The sequence below is a fragment of the Falco biarmicus genome, chromosome 9 (assembly GCF_023638135.1).
Source record: "Falco biarmicus isolate bFalBia1 chromosome 9, bFalBia1.pri, whole genome shotgun sequence".
Classification (NCBI taxonomy): Eukaryota; Metazoa; Chordata; class Aves; order Falconiformes; family Falconidae; genus Falco; species Falco biarmicus.
This window is the reverse complement of record NC_079296.1, coordinates 43,226,409-43,247,797: the sequence shown is the minus strand read 5'-3', so window position 1 is coordinate 43,247,797 and position 21,389 is coordinate 43,226,409. Positions and strand designations below refer to the sequence as shown.

The window sequence follows — 21,389 nt, the reverse complement described above, 5'->3', positions numbered from 1 at the left end:
ACCACCGTTTTCCCCCCGCCTCTGTTGGAGACGCTAGAGCCCCACACAGGAACCAGACTCACATTGTTCAATAGCCACGGACGTTTCCACAGTAGCTGGGAGGGTCGAAAGCTTTTTCCGCTCTTTGTTAAACTTTTTTCCCCCCCCTTCCTTCTTCCAACTTTCCAGTTAAAGAATGTTGCCGGGGCATTCCTGAATTAATCCAGGCTGTGCTTCAGAGAAGAGAACAAGAGACAGGTGTAACTAGGTGGGAAGAAACCCACAATGCTAGTGAAACTTTTGTTCCTCTGTAATACAATAGGACTGGCAAAGCTGGCCAGACACTCGGACCATCATGGATATCACGATGGTTCAGTGCACAGCTCAAAGCCACAAATTTACGAGACCTCTGTATACCCCCAGAGGACTCCTCTGTCACACGAGGAACAAGGTTATTGGGAGGCAGAAGGGCTCAGGGAGAATATTCAAGATTACCCTTCAAGTGTGACCTCCCCACATCAAGAAGAGAGAGAGGATTTTGAAGCTGCAAGCTCACAGTCTCGAAACGGGTAAGTACCCCAATGTGTCTGTCTTACATGTAACAATTGTGTGATCCTGTCTGGTACCCTTTGTATCCTGTTGACAAATGACCATTTTCAATAGAAGTTTCTCTTTAAAATACATTAGATTTTAGGGATCAGTCTATATCCAAGGAGAGGTTTAAATGTTTTAACTACAGAAACAGAAATTGCTTGTGGAGGATGAAAGCACAGATGGGACTGGCTCTCTACCTAGTCCGAGATGGCAAAACAGGGTTAGGGGTTTGGACACACCTGGCAGATGCAAAGCCTTCCAGTTCTGCTGTAGCACCATAAAACAAATGCTATTTCTGGCAAAGCAGAACTGGAGAAAAAACATTTACTAACTTTTTCTCATCACAAATTAATGCTGATTATTTTTGCTGATCATGGCAACCTTTGCCCATCGTCGGCATGTGCTTGGCTAAAGACTCGGGCCTTGGAAATAGAGAGAGAAAGAGAACAGCAGGATGTTAGCAAAATAAAAACAGTGAAGAATAAATATAAGAGAGTAAAGAATAATAAATAAGCATGAAAATGACTACAAATTCAACCCCCACAAAAGGTTTTCATGACCATGAAATGTTTCTCGGGGCAATCTACAGCACAAAAGTAGCCATGCTGAATGGAAAAGGCATGTACTTCACTAGAAAGATTTCTAAACACTATGATTTTTTGTAAGTTTTACAGGGCACATAAGTAGGTCTCTAAATGTTTAAAATAGATGAAAACCAAGCAGGACAGTGAATGAATTTTTTATAGCCCTGATGGATGGGTACTGCAGAGCCCTGTTTGGGAGAGCTGAAACAGCAGCACAGTGAGTGCTGTTCACAGCTCAGTGCTTTAGGATGCCCTGGTATTTTTCCCTTTAAATGCTCTTGAGGAAAGGGAAAAAGGGAGATGGAAAGAGACTACAAAACCTTGCTCATGTCATGCTTCCCTTCCATGCAAACTGTAGTATGCAAAATTGTTTCTACTCTCACCTATGTGTAAAATTAGGGCCTCCCTTCTGCATGCAGCATGGTGAGTGTACTAAAACCCTGCTGTGCTTCATACCACACCTTCCCACAAATCTGTACCTCCCACCATTAACCTTAAGTAATTTTCTAAAGCCTGTAAGCGTTGACTTCCAGTTGCCTGATGGCTAGTGTTTGATAATGACATGCCCTGTTAATTCACCAACTCCTGGTTAATGCATTTCAGACACCATCAGAGGAAGGAACACAAAGCCTAAGTGGTACTGTGGACTGCCACATTATACTGCAAGGTGGTGGTAATCATTTGATTGCTGGTGAAATGCCAAAAGCATTCTGAAAACTATAAATACTATGCACATTTAGCAGTGTAAAAAAAGTGTATATATGGGTCAGCAAGATGCTGTAATACACTGTCCTAATAGGGATTTCTTCCTTTGCTATGTAACTTTGTTCAGCACTAGCTATTACTCATCCTAATTTCCTCCCAAGAAGATAAATACTTCCTCCTTTTATGGAGACAGTTGCATAATGAGTCAAATCATAGAGTTCTTCCCAATTATAAAGCTATGTTGATGACTACAGGCAATCAAAATCTAGCCTGGCTGTAGCTTTAAGGTGTATGTTCTTTTGCTAGAGCTGTCACATTTATAGTGCACACAAGCCCAGGAAGGTGATCCATCTTACGAAAGAAATCTGGCACTTTGAAAGGAATTATGTCCAAAAGTGAGGTGAAAGAGTGTGAACAAGAAGAGACAGCACAGTTCCCCTTGTAAGCGCATTTGAAATTCTAAAAATTCAAGGAGTTGAAGCAATGTACTTTTTCAGATCCTAAATTTCTCAAATGCATGTCAGGTGCTCATAGCTGGAGTACGCTGCTATGCATAGACAAGAAGTTGTCATCAATCTGGTATTTCCTCCCTATAAGTGTGACACATACCCTGGAAAAAAACATAGAGGAACTGGGCTTCTACCTCTAAAGCGCAGAGCAAGAAGAAAAGCAGGATTTAATCAGGAATTAAGAGATATAGGGAGATAAAGACATGCCATAAAAAAAGCCCAGGCTCATAAACAAGAATTTTCTACCAAAACTATGTCCCACTTACAGTTTGCTTTTGAAATACAGAAACACTTTGTTTTCAGAACTTGGAAAAAACCCAAACAAAATCAATGGTAACTTTGTCTGTGAGATAAAGTTTTGACTCTCATAACTATCTAACAAAAATGATGTGGGTTTTTTCCAACCTCTTGCTATTTTTCTTGTGTATTAGGAGCAGTGGCTGTTACAAAATAACGAAAGATTTTTCTAAAAAAAATTATAGTATTATTTTTCTTAGTGCAGTTATCTGAATAACTGAGACATCATGACTAATATACCCAGGGCAATTAGTCAGACAGATTCCTCTGGTTTTTGTTTCAACATGTAAAGTGAAATGACTCATTAGATCCCAGCTTGGATATGGTACTTTACTAATGAATTCATCTCACAATAACAGGATTCTTCTGACAAGAAAATCAGCAAGAAGACACTCGTCTTTAGGTGACCTTTTTAAAAAGAGATAATAAAGTTGTTCCAACTTTTCTTTAGAGGAAAACCTAGGTAACTGTTTGGTATCTCAGCTGTTTGTATCTGAGCAAACAGCTGAAGCCCTGCGTATTCAAAGCGGACAAGTGCTTGTACATGTTACTTACAAAATCAAAACTATCAAGAGGCCAATTTTCCCAGCGAAATCATCTTTTATTCTTTTCTCCCCAGCAACTGTGCCCTCATATGAGCTGCTTGGTTTGACTTTAGATAGTTTATTCTATGGTTGAGGTAAATGGATCCATGTGTACACAAACTGTCAGCAGAATTAAAAAGGGAAATGAAAGCACGAGTATATGAAGAGACCTGTACTGTGAAACGGCTGGACTATATTAGCATTTGTTTTAGCAATGGAAGATAAAGGGTAAGAACAGTAAAAACAGGTTCTGGATTTCATAAATACTCAATGCATAATACCCAAAATAAATACATTTTCACTCTTCATTTCCTATATAAAACAGATGCCTAATGCAAAACTTCATAGGAAGACTCTGCTGTTACTGGTGGATTTCCTGCGTATGGATACAGGCAGCTAAAATGAGGCTTGAAAAGCTGCCTGGGCTATGACCAGATATGTGGAAGTTCTACAAGTGACCCAGTAAATATCAAATAAGAGCTTGCATTAGCTCATTCCCTACTCTAATAGTCACCACTATTGGAACAGATTCAAATGCTGTCTGATCACAAGTCATATTGAAAGGGATAATTAAATACATCAATGAGACAATACACCACTGTTGTTAGCCTGACAATCGCTATATGGATGACACACCTGATAGCTCGTGAAAACTTGCCCTGAACTGACAAGCCACCTTGGAGATTTTTCTTTCTTTAGAGCCGCTTCTACCAAACACTTGGTAATGACGCGTGCCTGAGCAAGGCATGGTGCTGAGCCAACCTCAGGGGAGCTGCAGCTGAAGGAGAGGGCCATGTAAGTATACAGCTGCATGCCCTCCCTTAGGTTCTACAATTCAGACCTGGGCAGACAGAACTGGACACGCATGTCCTTCTCCACACAGCTGCATGGGAGCCAGGAACATGGTGACCCAGCCTTTGAAAGGAAAGATTCCCTGACCCTGGGAAGAACATGCTATCTTCTCCATACCCTTGCCATGAACTTACCTCTGTTGATCAGAGATCTATGGAAAGACCTCTACTGTAGTTACACTCAGAAGGGCTTATTTTCTCTCCCTATAAACAGGTTTTTCTCAAATCAGGCAATGCACTGAAGCACCATTAGTGGAGCAGTGTACCCCAAGGCTCCTTCCTATCTTTTCTCAGTGCTGAGCAGAACTGCAGCCAGCTGGCCTTAATGTAATCCACGTGCCCACAGCATCAACAACAGTCAGGCTAACAACTCAGGTTTCATGTACTTGCGTTCATATTTAATTAAAAAAAAAAAAAAAAGATAAATGAAGCATCTAAAAGATGCAATCCCATCACATGCTAGCTCTGACAGCAAAGCCCAAAGCTGCCTGTACCCTCAGTTGGCCTATCCTGTCTGTCAAGCAACACTGTAAACCAGATCACTTAAGCATTCCAGGTTAAAAATAATCCTAGGAAAAAGCAGAGGTTATTTTTAACTTCCTCCCCTCAGTAACCACACAGACAGAGTTGGTCCCCAAACAGAAGGCTAACCCAGTAAGGGAGAAATGGACTGTGGTGATAAAATGGGAAGCAGCAGAGCAACTAAAGCTGGTTTCCCCATCTGTGGCAAAGTCTCACAGAACGTCCCTCTCTCTCCAAAAGTGCAATCATTGCCAAGTAGCCCCTGTTTTGGATTTGCCCTCCAATTGGATAGGTGATTTAGATTTTCTTTTTTCTCTTTAACCCACAAACACACACTCTGCCTGTCATCTATTGGAATTTTTCTTAAAATTACAATGTATCTGAAAAAAAATGAAAAAACAAAAGCAAAAAATTCCCCAGACTCCACTACCTGAACTACAAGTAGGAAAGGCAGAGGTCTTCAGCATAAGTAAATCCTTAATTGCATTAACATATTTCGAGGTTTGGACACACGATTCTGTGAAGTCACCCTTGATTAGAGGAAGGCTTTCTGATGTCAGCCAGGTGTGCTGTTATCTCAATGAAACACTCACCTCTTCCTCTAATTTAGCACCAAGACAGCCACAAAGAAGCAGGACTCTCTTTGTGATTACCCAGGGTGTCAAAATACAGAACAACTATCCTCTGAAGTGCAGACAAGCAGAGGAAACCCCAATCAGTCTTACTCTAAGGAAAGTCAGAACAATGCTCAATCTTAATAGCATATTTTTTTTGTCCGCTTTTACAGGAAAACATCTATTGCTTTAATAAAGACCAGTTTCACACTGACTCATCTATCGCTTCAAAATTAGACAGGGACTTTCTCAAGAAGCCTATGGGATACTGAAATTTCCCAACAAAGGGGCATAGCACATACGCTTAAAATAAAGCAGATTTGGATGAAATGAGCTAAATGTGATCTTCAGCCCCTGATATCCTGCAATCTAGTGGAATGGCCATTGAGTGCTCAACAATAGCTTTTGCAGTGCCAAGTTCATTAACAGAAGCAACAGTTTCCTACCAAAGTTAGGTACTTGGCTCCTTTCAGAACTTTAGGAAATTCTCTGATATTTGGCTCTTGCTGAGCTGCACAGCTGCAGGCGGAATGGCTCTCCATTAGCATGTTTGATGCAAATGACACACAGCTTCACTGCATGCGATGCAGGAGTCATCGAACACTGTGCCCACAGGATTGTTTTACTTCACTGCTCCTTAGTGTGAGCTGCAGCAATTCATTCTTTCAGCAGGTAACAAGGGACCACATATTTCAGCATAGCCACAGAACCACCATCGGCACTACCACCACGTGGATCCAAAGCCGTCCCACTTGCACGGGCCAGCACCCCTTGAATGAGTGATTGGTAGCCAGCACTCAGCAAAATTACACGCAGGCCCAAAACGTGATTAGGGCAAACCCTGGTGCACATCACCTGCGCCCGGAGCGGGTGGCACCTGGGAAGCTGGTCTTCCTGTGCATTTTGGACTCGCTGGTATCACCACAGCTGTGCTATCAGGTGGCCACCGGCTGCGATTCCTACTTGAAGACAAGGTCTGACAAAGGAGCGAGCGTGCTACACTAGGGGTGAACTTGCGTGTGCAGGGATCAAAAGGTTAAATCCAAGTGTAAGCTGCCCTCTGAACAGGCTGTAGAACTTCTGTTACAGGGAGGATAATATAAATGAAGTAATGGCTGTGGATGCTTTGTGAAGAGGAAAAACCTTTTGCATTTATTTCCCTGAAGTAGCAACAGTTGGATTTGGCTCAAACTCAGCCCCCAGACAAGCCTGCTTTTTCTTGAGCTCCTGCTCCCAGTAAGGCTCCAGATTAAGGACTGGATTTTCTCAGAAAGCCTTCACTGCACTAATTTTTTAGGACATTCTGCAGCACAAGTCCCAGCTGATAACAGACTAACTGGCACCACTGTTGGAACAGAAGCGGTCTTCAGGCAGCATTACTCAGGGCTCTGAAGGCTTCCAGCAGTGTCTAGAAATCCACCTGTTTGAAACTACCACTGCCACTCTTTTCAGCCCAGCTTGTTAAGGTAAACTGCAAATCAATCAGACTGCTTAAAACCCCGTGACAACCAGGGTGGTTCATGGGACGAGTCACAGGAAGATCCCAGAGCCTGCCTGAGAGGGACCTCTACTCATGCTAAGGGAAGGGTGGAGAAATACGAGAGTTTCTGCTGTGAGATTGTAAGACAGGGTTGCTGGTTGCTCAGGAAGAGCTGGAAATTCACTGATAGATCACCAGTGATCACTTGCTGCCTGCTAATTAAAAACACAGTGGCATACATTCCATGCTCCCTCAGAGAGCCAGCACCTTGTTCAACAGCTGAACACCTCCTGCAATAAACAAAAAGATATGTCTGTCTTAAAAATGATGTGCACAGTCCTAGTTTAGATTAATTTAAATGTGGTATTTTACCTCTGTTTTATTGAGGCTGCTTTTTCTTGTCAGTGAGAATTTTGCACTGAGGGAAAAACAGAACATAGATTACTCTACAGTTAAAGCCTCATTCTTGTTTTCTGCTTCAAATGGTATAAATCAAAAGTCATTCTGTAGAAGTCAATAGAAAGTGGCTTGTTTAAATTGGAAGAACATAGTCCTCTCTACTGCAGCCCATTTAAGCAGCAATAATTGCTTATTTGATGCCCTTTGCACAGCATCAATAAGGAAAGTGTTATGGACCTGAAAAGTTTTGCACTCTGTCAGCAGTAGACACAGGAATAGCTGGACAGGAGCTTTCAAGGTAATTACAGAAACTGGATTCCTTCCGAATAGAGACCCAAGGAAACTGATGTGAAGGACAACCCAGTTGTACTAGTATAGCCAAAGGAATAGCAAAACTTATGGAAAAACAATATCCTGAAGCTTTTGTTTAGGCAAAAATTCCACTGACCTAGGAAGTGTCTGAAATTATGCATTGCAGTGCCCATCATGAGAACATGTAACAAAGAAAAATAAAGTATGTAAGTCCTTAGCTGACCTGGGGGGCATTCCTCGCACTGACTATCATGCTGCAACTGTTGGCATAGCAGTGTATAGAAAAAAAAGGGACTACCCCATATTCATCTAAGCAGAGTGATAATTACTGCAGACCAGCCATCCCGCTTTATTCTCCTGGTTCAGTGGGTTTTACTTTGTTTGCTATGATATAAGGTGGTCCAGCCAAATCCTGCAATCAGATGTAGAACTGCCTGCATTTTGCTATCATAGAATCAATTAGGTTGGAAAAGACCTTTGAGATCATTAAGTCCAACTGTTCACCCAGCACTGCCAAGTCCATCACCAAACCCTGTCCCTAAGCACTGCATCCATGTGATTTTTTAAACATCTCCAGCAATGGTGATTCCACCACCTCCCTGGGCAGCCTGTTCCAGTGCTTGACCACCCTTTCTGTGAAGACATTTTTCCTAATACCCAACCTAAACCTCCCCTAACACAACTTGAGGCCAAGGTCCTCTTGTCCTATCACTTGTTACTTGCGAGAAGAAACCAACACCCACCTGGCCTACAGCCTCCTTTCAGGTAGTCATAGACAGCAATGAGGTCCCTGCTGAGCCCCCCCCAGCCACCCCCCCCATCCCACGGGTGCCCCAGCCCCTTCCCGGCTCTGGACACGCTCCAGCCCCTCTGCGTCCCTCTGGCCGTGCGGGGCCACAGCCGGACATGAGCCTTGAACCTGTGTTTCAGTAAAATCAGAAGGAATATCTAACATAAGAAAAAATAATTTTAAAATCAGTTTTTAGTTTAAAGATCTTAAAGGTTCAAATAAAAAGGAGCTTGAGCTAACCTAGATTTGTTGAATCTTATTTAAATACAGACTTCTTTGTCATCAGATGTATTTAACTGCAGACAGAAGAATACACTTGCCTCAAAATAAGGCAAAAGAGGATAGACACGGGAAGACTTTATTCAATAAGGAGATTAGAATAAAGCCTAGGAAACACACGCATAGTCTATCAAAGAAAATCATTCAGATACTTTGTTTCTGGTTTAAAAAAAGGATTAATATGCTTGGAATGTAAAACAGGAAAAGTAACTGAATAAATGAAACATCTGTAGCCCTGGATTTGCTAGGGTTCCCTCAAGTGTTGCTCCAACTTGCAGTATGAGATAAACTTTACCATTCCCCAGACTGGAGAGAAAGCTCTTCTGCTCTGCTCAGACCAGCAACTTCTTTCTACTCCTCTCTCTCCTTGGCAGCAGAAGCTTGATTCAAGAGCAAACTGTATTAAAGAGAATAAAAGCAGAGGGTGTTAAGTTGGTTATATACTTAGTGAATGAAGCAACGTAACTACAAAGAGGGGGAAAAATGCAGAAGCAGAACACAAAGCTGCTGCATTCAGAAACCAGCTGAATAAAGCGCTGTTTGTGAAAACAGCAGCTCTTTGAAACTTCATAGCCTGATCCAGAGCCACTGGTGCCGGCAGATGAACTCCTGCATGTCTCGCTGAACTTTAGATCAGTCTTTACATTGTTTCACTTAACATTCAAGAATGACATATTTTCCCTCAAGGTTATACAGTTAAGGAGTATTTTTAGTTACAGATAGCAAAGTGTCCTTAAAGGAAGCATTTGACAAGATGTGCAAAAAATACTGCAATAGAAGTTTCCTCTTTGGGCACATGTATCTATATGGCAGCTTATTAAAGATGGGAAAGATATGCCTCATTTACTTATATGATGAAAGAATAAATTTCGGGAAGCTTCACTTAATACTATGTTTTGATTTTAACCACAGTAACTTTTAGTGGTTTCAAGTTATGTAGCCCTTCATCTCCACAAATAAGCTTTTAAGATCAAGCGAGAAAGAACTAGTGACCAGACACTAAAGAAAAATGGACATAAAGAAATATGCCCACCGTTAAAGGAAGTTGTTATTGAGAGCATACCAAATTCCCCTTTTTTTCATGCTATTCATTCTGCATGCTAATAACTGTCCAAAGTATGCACCAAGCTGGGATCAACCACCGATTCAATTTCTGATAGAACATAACCCCTTTCTACGAGTGAGAAGCCCACCAGAGACCTCCAACACATTAACAGGTTTTGAAAAGGAATCCTCGTGTTTTCCATTATGTGTGTGCACATTGACATGTGCTACACAGCTGAAGTACTCAGTCACACGATGCCCCATTCTTGCTCACACACATGTTGATGCATGTAAACATTTGGTTTAGATTCGTGTGGCTTCCATGACTCAAAGGACCTGTTGGAAGCTGTGTATGGTGGGAAAAACAAATCAGCCCAGATGATGATTCATGGGGTGTGGATTGTTTTCGTTAGGAAAGAACAAAACAGTAAAGCCAACAAAGCCTATTTTAAAAGGAGGTTTCCACAGTGAATGCAGACTCCTGCCTGGATCTGGCAGGCATCCCATGGGCAGACCTAGCAATGATGCCAGCGAACTCCAACAGCAGCAGTGCCCGGTCACTTATTTCCCCAGAAAAAAAAGCAGAGGATGTGAGGGGGGAAAACCCACTCCCATTTATGGCTTGCTGGGCACATGAGAGAGGACAGCCTAAATACAGGCGCAAATCGGGTCTCTGTTTCGGAGATATTCATCTTAAACCAACCACTGACAAGCAATGCAGCCTTACAAAGCCTGGCAGACTTATGGGCACCTTGGAGACAGACATCAGCCAGGGCACGTGTGTTCGTCTGTGGCTTCAACTGAATTGCCCGGTGACACAAGCAGAGCATTTGACTCTCGAAGATTAATGATTTAATAAGAATTTGAGAATTTGTGTTCTGGTTCAGTCCCACAGGAAACAAGGCTCCCATTGATAAATGGGATAAAATTCTCGCAGTCACTTGCAAAGGCCTTAAAACTACAGCTCATCGAAACAGCTGGTTTGGCTTGAAATCACCACGAAGGCTGCAGCCGCCTGCTTTCCTGTGCAGCCCTCCCAGCGCCACAGGCTCCAGCAGATTCCTGCCCCTGCTTCTAACAGATGAAGAGTTTTGCTTGCATGAGCGTCCGCTGAAATCGTAACCACATTTTCCTTAAAAAACAGGGGAACACAAAAGGCTGTTTATGTCCCAACAAGCCTGGTGAAGTGTTCCCAGCTAGCCCAGGCTGTCTGCCCTTTCCAGCCTGATGCCTCCAACTCCTTTGCAGCTTCTTCCCCTTCTCCTGGCTGCCTGGCCCCTATGGCCACAGCTTCTGCTTTTGGGCAGGACTCAGTTCCCCAATATTTCTGCAACTCTCTCAGACAGGCAAATTTTTTCCATATATGCTGATTATCAGAGATTTGGTTCCTGTGTTCCCACTTAAAAATATACTGCTTAAAGTTCAGTTGTTCCCATTATAGTTATTACTCCTCACTTCTGGTCTTGGATAATGTCACTTCTGATCTTGGATTTTAACCATTGAACTTCAAACAACATGTCTTGACTTTAAACTCTTGAAAAGGAAGAGATTCACCTACACTCTGGGATTAATAGATGCCTATATAATTCTGACATGTAAAATTTACCAGACTAGTACAACTCACTTGTCCTTGCTAGAAGCATAAAGCAAAAACCCAAGAAAACCAAGAAAACAACCCTCACTTTTCCAGCGCTATTTTCCTGCAGATGATAGGAGAAATTATTTCAAAGCTAGTCTAACTAATAAAATGCAACCGGTTACTGTATTATCTTGAAGAAGTAATACTTAGGAAGACATTGATTGTTAATGGAGTTTTTGTCAGATTAAGTTTTCAGAAGCAGTCTGCCTCAACCTGATGAGTCAGTCATTAGGCATCTGAAATGGCAACATGCTGAGAAAGGCAATTTGACATTTAAAGTGACATTAACCTGCAGGTTATCATGGATTGGAAATTTCTCCCGCTAAATGAAAGGACTGGAAATGGAACTATAATGCATCAAAGTTTAGACAATCAACCCTTTTGTAACACACCGAGATAAACATCCCAGATGAAAACAAATGAACTGGGAGTGGAGGGAGAAGCCAGCAAACATTTTCCATTTTCCTCATCATCAAGCTGAAAAAAGAAAAAAAAAAAAAAAAAAAAAAAAAAAAGGAAGGGCCCTCTGCATTTCACTCTTCCTTGGCACTGTTACAAGCAGAGACTTAAGATGACCTACTTCAAATTCCTTTCCCATGTCTGTCTTCCACTAGGAACTGGTGCTCCTTCACGCAGTCCCGGCTGGTAACATACATAGAAGCCTGCATGAAGGAGAAGTACATCATCAATTCCCAACAGCCCTGTCTAAATGGAGCACCAGACTGCCAGAAGATCATGTAAGTATCCTAAATAAAACCACTGAAGAAAACAGAATTTTCTCTGAAGTATCTAAATGATAGTTTCAAAAGTATTTAGTGACACATTTCAAAAAGAACTGAAGCATCAGCTCAGCCTAATACCAAAGTGATGCAGGGTCTGACTTATGCACCTAAGGTGATCAGGCATTTCAGTAACCTGGGAGAACAACTGCCTTTCTAAGCCATCAAGTACAGGACTACACAGTGATTCAGTGATTTTTCAAATCTTCTCACATGCTTGTTCAGACACAAGCAGGGACCACATGTTTTCCATGATTTTCAGGTCACAATACACATGCATAAGTTAAAAAAAATCTCTGCCTGCAGCCATCAGTAAAACCATTTATGTGGCAGGAGTCAGAGATGGGCAACTGGCCAAGTGCTTACTCTTCTTTCAGAAGGACTGGCTGCCCAAGGAGTACTGGTGAAAGCCAGCGGTGTACCTTAAGGTACCAGGGCTGATACATTTTTAATGCTGGGAGACACTGAGGCACAACGCACTTATGAAGTGAAATAATATTTAATACTCACGTATGTTTTCACATCTATGTAGTTACTTGATTGCAAAAATGCTTTTGTTATTTGTTAATACAATTAATTCCTCTTTCTTTGAACAGAAAACAAACTATTTTAGTGGAGTTTTTACAAATTTGTATCTTCCTTGGTACCAGTGACATTTTGGGATGTTTGTTTAAAAATAAAACTTTCTCTACAACTTATCAGAATATGACAGAAGTTGAAGCTCCATCCAAACTTGATTGCAAAGGACTCTATTACAATAAACATTGCAGTTGCATTACTGATAGTTGCATAAATTTGCCATCTGTGACATTTCTCAGACTTGCATCAGATCAGTGTCAACGTACTTGGAAAAACACCTCTACCAAAGAACAATCAAGCGTGAGGCAGAGCACTGGAGCCCTGCTCACTGAATAGTACTTAGAAGCTGTCTGCATGTAAGAGTGTGTACACACCTCCTGGTGTAGACAGTAGTCCTGAAAAGCAATCTTATGTAGGGGAAAAAAATAAATCACTGTGGACTGCCTAAATGTTTTACTAAGCAGCAGTGATACAGTTTATGACAAATGTCTTAACTGCATTCTGCATTAGTTGTCTAGGACACACTTGGAACCAAACTGCTGCTAGTCGGAATGATGCCAGCTGACTGTAACTTGCAATCTAATGCCCAGACCCTTACTCCCCAGGTACAGGAAAGCTCTGAAGCCAGTCTATCAAGTGAAACAGAAGGTTTTGAAGTCTTTACAGTGGAAATGCTGCCCTGGATTTATTGGCAAGGACTGTGAACAGCGTGGTAAGGAAAGCCAGGGAACAAGCATGAGAATTAAAGACTAAATGCCAGTCACAGTGGCAAGAAAAAAGTTTGCCTATTTGTTTCTCCTCTTTTTGAGAACTGATGCCTTACTTTCTTTAATCTGCTATGCCCTCAATCACGGATACCCTGAAAGAAGAAGTAGCTGTAATTAGCTGTAATTCTTCTGCTGGTAGCATCTTTGTAATCTTTACACATGGAGAAAGGTATTAATTTGCTGGGGGAGGCGGGGGGGGGGGGAGGAGCTGTCAGATGTACAAGTCCATTTAGGAACGTCTAATTCTAGGTAGAAACTGGTGACATCAGAAAGTAACACTAGTATGTGAAATGCCCCTACGGTCAGTTTACAGGATGAAGTCATCTGGCTAGGGAAATCACAACGCATCCAAGTTCAAACAAGGTAGGCAGCGTTCACTCCGCCGCCTGCATTGCTGCCTCCTCTCTGCTTCCCCTGTCTGCACAGACACCGGCTCCTAGAGCGGGGAGCAGCTCTACAACACAAGAACAGAGGCCAGGCTGTGACTTCCACGGAAGCTCTAGCAATAGCTTTTTACATACAATAAACTACTACAACTCTTTGCACTGCTGAATAATGGTGAGTGCAGCTACTAGGTCAGAGAGGGGAACATCGCTTAAAAACTGGAGTGTTTCACAGCATGGGCAGGATTTAGCAAATAATACTCCAAAAGCAGAAAAAGAATTTAAATGGATAAAAATGGATAAAATAGCAATTAATGCAATCAAAACAAAAAAGGCAAACATCTGTGTGAAAATTTTCACACAACGTATGTCTAACTCACCTACAGACTCCACAGATAAAGTGGGAATGTCTCTTTTTATCTCTGTAAGGTTTAGCTTTTTTTCCCCCGCAGATAGCTTTTATTTGTAGATTTATCTCCAGGTGATACCTTGGCCTGACCTTCATTTATAACGTTGGAAAGATATTAGCAAATGCAGTGCTTCTAGTCTAGTCTCTCCTTCGTTATACTCATTGACCAAACCCAAATGCTCCACCTTTATCTCCTCGTTTGTACAGCATCACTCACTGTAGCCGGTGCCAGCAGAATGTTCAGATAACTGTGGAACAAGGAAGAGAAATTTGCAGATCTTTTGATAGGACCCCCCAGAAAAGCAAGCATACGTACACACAGACTTATTTCCTAGGAGCAATAACTCAGCATGAGGTAACACACCACCACCACCGCACAGTGCGAGCATTTATGCAGTTGTACGCCAATGCTGTACCACAAGCAAAGTGAATTCTCCAGACAAGGTGTTCTTTACCCAAAGAAACCTGCAATGCAGAAACCTGCCTCCACATCAGTAATACTAGACATGAAATTGCCCTGCGTTGCTTTGTTAAATTGTAGTAGTTTCTGTCCAAAACATTTTCACAGATGTATTACATCTCAATTGCAGATGCCAATTTTATTCTGGTGCCAGGAAGTCAAACTGAAGAACAGGAAGAAGAGGAGTTCTCAAACCACAGTATGTGCTTGAGGTTACTTTGCTTGCCACTCTTTTACCTCTCAGCCACTGACGAGAGAGATGGATTTTTTAGCTGCAATTTTACAATGATAAGCTATGGACAATATCTCTAGTGAAAGCATTATTTGGGAAAGCTTGTATACAACTACATTTATTGGCATGAATGAGGGCTTTTGCTGTATCACTACATGAATGCTCTAGACAAAGCATGCAAAAGTTTCAAAGTTGGTCTGGTCATCAGTGATACCCAGTGAGAATGCCAGCTGGTACAGAGCATTAAACTTCAATGGCATGCAAGTTTAACCCTTTGCTCTACTAAGAGGATTCACAGGAAAGCGTAACATGCTTAGAAGTCTACCAGAAAAACAATCCACTCAAAATCCTATTTCAGAGCAGCTACCCAGTAGCTTTTTTATTATGAGGTACCATAGATTTGTACCTCAGGCACTCCAAGTATCCAAAAAGGACCTTTCCTTACCTTCTGGGAAACGGTATGGCTTGCAGTGCTATGAAGTATCTTCTAGCAATTGGCTTTAGGGCAGTACTGCAGCTCTGAAAGAGTTGTCTTTATATTATGCTCTCAACACCGAATGAAGAAGCAGTTTCTTTACATGACTTAAGTTTATAAAACATTAGATTTAAAAGTCAAAGGTAACTCTGGGGGGCGAAAGGCCCCCAGGATGGCACAGTTGGGATATACCACTTTCTGCAGCTCTCAGCTATGACACTGGCACTCTATGCTTAATGTGTATGCTTAGTGGAACTTCTCAATTGCTCTTTCATCTTCTCCTTTTATTTTGGGTTGGTAAACCTTGCTACCCTTTAAGTCAATGGCTTGGAAAGGAGTCATTATTCCAGAATATTTTTGTGGCATGGGGAGATTTTAAGTGAAGAGCATTTTACTGCCATCATGGCTACTGTGGCTGAAGTTCCTTCTGTTAATATTTAAATATATTTGGTTTTCATCACTGTTGAAAAAACTCTTTGCAAGGAAACCATGAGTTAAGGTGCTATAAAACAACAAACCTCCTGTCAGTGCAAAATTTTCAGAGCAAAAAGCACACAGGTGTTCTCAGAGATCTTGTAGGAATACCTGTCACCTGGTCGCTGCACTCCATTGCATGATTTTGTTTTTTTAATCTTGTGATTAGTGTCAACATCAGTGGAATCAAGAGAAATGTTGGAAGTCATTCAAAATCATGAGGCTTTACTGGATGATCTTCAAAGTGATATTCATCAAGCAGTCAGCAACTTAGGTGACTTACAGAGAATATTTGAAAACAACGGTACAAGCATGATGTTAGAAGTGAACCAGAGCAATTCAGGTGAGAGGTCTGACCCAGAATTATCAGCCTGCCAATAGGCCCTGTACAACCACGCAGATCAGAAAGAAAACTTGAAAACAGAAATACCCTGATAGTCCTTGGTCTGCTGGTTGCTTCTAAAGAAAGAAAAAAATACGGCTGCAATTCCAATACAAATGAATGAACCTAATTAAAGAGTAACTTGAAAAGGGAAATGCAATGGAAGGCAGATTCCTTTGTACTTTTCAGAATATGCCTTAACAACAGAATAAAGAGGTTGCTCATACTTAAAATCTGTTAGCTTACTATTCTGCTTCTATGGCTTCTTCTCTTCCATGGGGATGTAGAGTTTAGATTTGGGTTTTGTTCTTTTTTCATACTCATGCCGTATACTCCGAGGGGAGGAATACTGGACTGGTGTATGTAAAAAAACCCGATAACATTCAACCCATTCCTGGAACATTATTCCCACCATATACAGGAGTGGGAAAAAAACAAGGCTACTGAATTTGAGCTACTAATGTGAGCCACTGTCTCACAAAAAACATGTTCTAATCATCAGAAAATGGTTTGGGTTGGAAGGGACCTTAATCATCATCTAGCTCCAAGCCCCCTGCCACGGGCAGGGACACCTTCCGCCAGAGCAGGTTGCCCAAAGGCCCGTCCAGCCCAGCCTTGAGCGCTGCCAGGGATACAAACTGTTGTCCTCAGTGAACTTGCAGGCATTCAAGTTTGAACATTAAAGACAGAAATCAAACCTTATTAAAACTCCTACCTAGTACAGAGATACTTCACAGATTTTTCAAGTGACTTGGTTCTGGTTTACTTATTCAGCTGTTAAGATGCTGTATAACTTTGTGAAGTAGAAGCATCAGAACAAGAACAACATTATGAGACAGCCAAATAAGCAGGAGCCTACTAGCTAAGAACTGTTGTGAAAACGGGCAGTTATAGCCACTTACAAAACTGCTTGTCCAGGGGGCTTCAAAATGCAGTATTTTTTATGACTTACAGGGCTGTCAATACATATTTAAGTTATTGCCTGCAGACTCAAAGACACAATGTGCTTCACAGTAACCTTGATTTAAAATTAGGCTATTTTTGTAATTGTCAAAATTTATCATGCGGTCAGATTCTGGGGAGTAATATGGCAGTTACTATAGAAAAATACATACTTGACTTACTCTGGCAACACCAAGATGTGTTCCGAAAGCAGAATTTAAATTTAATGAAATTTATTTTTTTTCAACGGTGTTAACAGATCTACAGGAAAGGCTTCTGCAGCAAGTTTTGTTTCCCCACGTGGAGAATTTTCTAAGGAAACATTTTAACCCAATGTGGGCAAGCTTCAACAGAAGCTTACAGAACCTCTCGACCATGGTAAGAAACCTGTCCCATGACGTGCAAGTCAACAAGAAAAGCATAGAAAGATTCCAAGAGAGCACTGTGCCCAAGAAGGAATTCCAGGAGCTGGGAACTAAGTTTGAATCAAAAGTCCAAGAAAACATCGTGAAAGTCGATCAGTTGAAAAGAGATATAGAGAACCAATTGCAAATGCAGCAGGCCAGTACCCACGATAATCTCACCACGATCAAGGCAGATACTGACGCAAAGCTCAAGAAGTTTCATAAGATACAGCAGTCTCATTTTGTATCTTTGAACAACAGCATAGCAAATGTGAAACAAGAACAAAACAATCTTGAAAATAAATTTGAGATTTTGAAAAAAAATTTAACGGAACTCTCCTCGCATCATGGTCCCAAAGATGAAAATACCCATTTAACCATCAGACAAATAAACGACATTCTGACAGGGCATGCAAAGCAGCTTAAAGAACTTTACATGGAGTCAGATGTGGCCTTTCAGAACATTGCAGTTTTAGAGAGATGGTTTAAAGAGTTAAAAAAAAATATCTCAAAGTATAGGCCAGAAGATCTTACAATAACTTTAATGGAGAAATCACTTATTATGGAAGAAAACAAAGCAGCAATGGAAAGGCAGATAGCAGAGCTCAACTATACTCTCTCAAATCTTCGGGAAAACTATTCAGATCTGTTGAGGTACATGGAGGAATGTAATTGCCAGAGATTATCTTCTGACACTGACGTACTGGAGGAAGATTTAAAGAATATCACTTATTCCCTTGAAGGCACCCAATCAAACTTAAAGGATATGAAGCAATTAGAGTCAGTATTCAGAGATCTCTTGAGGAATGAAATTGAAGAGCTCTCCTCAGCTTTTCCATCTATCCATCAGTCCCTTAATCTCCGTCAAGAAGAAAACAGACAGCTTCAGTCGCAAGTCACGGCTTTTTCAGAAGACATAGGCTTCTTGAAGAAGAAAGATGAAGAAATTCATCAACACATCAAATTTCTCAACAGTTCTTTTGGCTCACTTTTAGAAGATGCCATGCGGCACGAAGCAGCACTGGAGGCTTTACTGGGAGAAGAATTTATGGAAGTCTTGTTTGAAGAAGATCCTAGTATCCTAATATCATCAGTATTTCAGCTGCAAGAATCTCTCAGACACATCTCAGATAAACTCCAAGAACAAAACGTGACTTTAGAATCTCTTATAAAGAGTTTTCACCTGTTGGAGAGAGGTCAACAGAAAAAACACGATGCTCGTACATCTCCCATGCATCCCAAAGAAGAAATGCAAACATCCTCCACTCCAGATGAAGCTAGTAGTCAACGCAGCATCGTAGAACATATGGAACCTAACTATGAAGCTGCCAAAGATGACTTGGATAGCTCAGCTTATCATGATATCATGACTCTGAAGAATGATATCAAACACCTGAGCCTGGCAATCAAGAGGCATGAATCCAGAAATGACATGAATCTCTGCTGCAATCATACAATAGCAAATGTAATTGAGCCACTCAACATTTCTGTGGAAATTCTCTCAGCAGACTTCGCAACCATCAAGCAGAAGCTGGAGGAACATCTGCTAATTTTTAAAAAACTATTTGGAAGCAACGAAGAATTAGTTGCCTCAAATGTAAGTCTGGATGTTACAAAGATTCAGTCAATGCTGACCAGAAAGGGGAGAAGGCAACAGAAAGGTCAAGGCAAGCAAAGAGACAAGAAAAAGCCTGAGAAGCACAGAGAAAATACCCAAGTGATAAGTGGAAGAAATACAGTGCAGACAGAGCTTTTGGAAAAAGGTGTGTTCTTTTCTTTTACTTGTTCATGTGCAGGTCTGGTTTCTTTCTGGGCCCTGCTCCAAGTTTCAAACACAGAGCGTATTAGCTGTGAGACCTGTCAGGTATCTTGTGGGATGCTGGAAGGAGAAATGCTGACGTTATTTACATCCTCCCCTCTCCATCAAAATCAGCAGTTCCGAGTGAGAACCAAGTCGATGCACTGCTGCACTTTGCTTGAGGCCAATAAAATTACACCCATTATAGCTGCTGGGAAATTGGCCTTGAACTAATTGAGCTTCAGATGTTTAGAACACAAATTTTGTTTGTAGATGCTCATGTTAATACAGTAGCAGTTTTCTCTTTTGAAGCTGACAGGGTGCTAGGCTTCCCGGTCTTGACTTCTCTGTTACTTGAGTCTGGAAGGAGCATACTCAAAGCCCCAAATCTTTTCTAACGCAGACAGATACATTACATGAACTGCTATAATTTGCACCAGTGGAACAGGGAGGACCTGCCAGAGTGAACACTCTCTCTTACAGCTAAGCTTCAGAGACAAGTTTTCAGCTCATACTTCACGGTGACTGGCCGTTTCCCTTTCCCACTAAACATGTGGCCATAAGCACCTGCCTGGTAATTACAGCCATCGCAGTTTTAGCATTGGGTTTTATGATTGTAGCCACTGTTACAGACAGAGCAAAAACCAGCCCTTTCAGGCATCTGTGCTGCAGAACTGAATAAGCAGAGAACTGAATAAGACTGAATAAGCAGAGAATGTATTTCAAACTAATTTATTTTTAAGACAGCAAAAAGTGCTACTTCTCTTTTTCCTGGGTGGTCTCAACTTTATACTTTCCAAGAGCAGTCGTTCAGGTATTTCCAGGGAATCATTTGACCGAATCCCAGGCACATACCCATTTCAAGTCTTTAGCTCTACAAAGAAGCATTCCAGAAATCAGGCCTGATAAGGTGGGACATAAGTTGAAGCCCTGAATCCTGGGAAAAGAAGAATGCTCGCTGCTAAAATCCTGTTCCTCTTTCTTTTTCAGATTCATTGGTGGCATTCCACGTGGGATTCTCAGAAGGAAAGGATAAACAAAAAACTCTGAGGTTTAATGAAACTTACCTCAATTATGGAAACAGCTATTTCCCTGAACATGGCTACTTTAAAGCACCACATAAAGGTGTCTACCTGTTTGTCATCTCTGTGGAGTTTAGTTCGGGACCAGCAGTAGGACAGCTGTCCTTTAGCCGTGGGTACAAAAGAACTCTCTCAAGTAGTCAAAGGAAAGCACCAGATGGAAACACCATGACTACTTTTGCTATGGCAGAAATGGAGAAGGGAGAGAAAGTATGCTTTGAATTGCTGCAGGGCTCCGTAGCAAAACGGAGCCCACCTGGGACAACGATGGGTGGATTCCTACTATTTAAAACTTGAATAGTGACATTTTGTTTTACTGATATCTTTCCATAGATACAATGGATCAATTCACTATTGCTTCATCTGTGATGTATTCAATCCTACTGCATGTGTTTAAACATAGCACTACCCTAGATTTGTCTTCATGCTTCTTTTCTGGAAGTGTTTGGCTTTTGATTAGTTGCTTATGAGCAGCAATGGGATTGTCTTTCAAGTGGTAACCCAATGGTTTGGACTCCAAATGCATCAGTATGCACGTTCCCAAATCTTTCCATTGTGAGAAATTGTACCTAATTAGAAAAACTGTTCTGTGGGACTTTCTTCACTTATAACGTAAATAATTTCCCATTTCCCCTGGCAAAAGAGTATCCTTCCATGGCAAATACCCCCACCACTGGCATGGAAAAGATTTTAGGAAGGACTGTATATATGAACTTTCACATTTTGTAAATAGTAGCTTAAACCCAAGAACTCAGGACAATTTTACCTTTTAGCTCTCTGTGGACCACAGGCACTCACAGTCTGTCTTGTAAACTCCTGCAACTCACTCCAGCGTGTGCACAACACGAACACTGGAAGAGATCGATCGAACCCAGTAAGATGCACCCTATGCTAGTACTTGTAAGCAAGGATCTTAGAAATGGCCTGGTCTTTTTGCTTCTGAGCCTATGTTGTACTTCAACCACACCACAAAAATTTAATAGTAATGTAATATTGTTAAGACAAATTACGTCTACACGTTTAGACTTTAGGAAAATGTCT

The 21,389-nt window shown here is 41.4% G+C and overlaps 1 protein-coding gene across 2 annotated transcripts; it reads left to right on the top strand.

The window, feature by feature from the left end:
• Window positions 1–135: 135 nt before the first annotated feature.
• Window positions 136–20,761, top strand: MMRN2 (multimerin 2). 2 transcript variants are annotated; one of them, XM_056350720.1, is made up of 7 exons: window positions 136–548; window positions 11,797–11,919; window positions 13,146–13,252; window positions 14,690–14,758; window positions 15,910–16,083; window positions 17,324–19,231; window positions 20,257–20,761. In XM_056350720.1, exons 1-7 carry the CDS (start codon window positions 265–267, stop codon window positions 20,643–20,645), a joined length of 3,054 nt encoding a protein of 1,017 aa, XP_056206695.1. In that variant the 5' UTR covers window positions 136–264; the 3' UTR covers window positions 20,646–20,761. The 2 variants fall into 2 exon arrangements, with proteins under 2 accessions (XP_056206695.1, XP_056206696.1); XM_056350721.1 differs by lacking the exon at window positions 15,910–16,083.
• Window positions 20,762–21,389: the final 628 nt, after the last annotated feature.

Excerpts from the sequence above, each read along its gene's own strand:
- MMRN2 (XM_056350720.1), top strand. The coding sequence starts at position 265 with ATGCTAGTGAAACTTTTGTTCCTCTGTAATACAATAGGACTGGCAAAG. Across the intron at positions 549-11,796 it reads AGCTCACAGTCTCGAAACGG|GAACTGGTGCTCCTTCACGC; the intron begins GTAAGTACCCCA and ends GTCTTCCACTAG. Across the intron at positions 19,232-20,256 it reads GACAGAGCTTTTGGAAAAAG|ATTCATTGGTGGCATTCCAC; the intron begins GTGTGTTCTTTT and ends TTTCTTTTTCAG.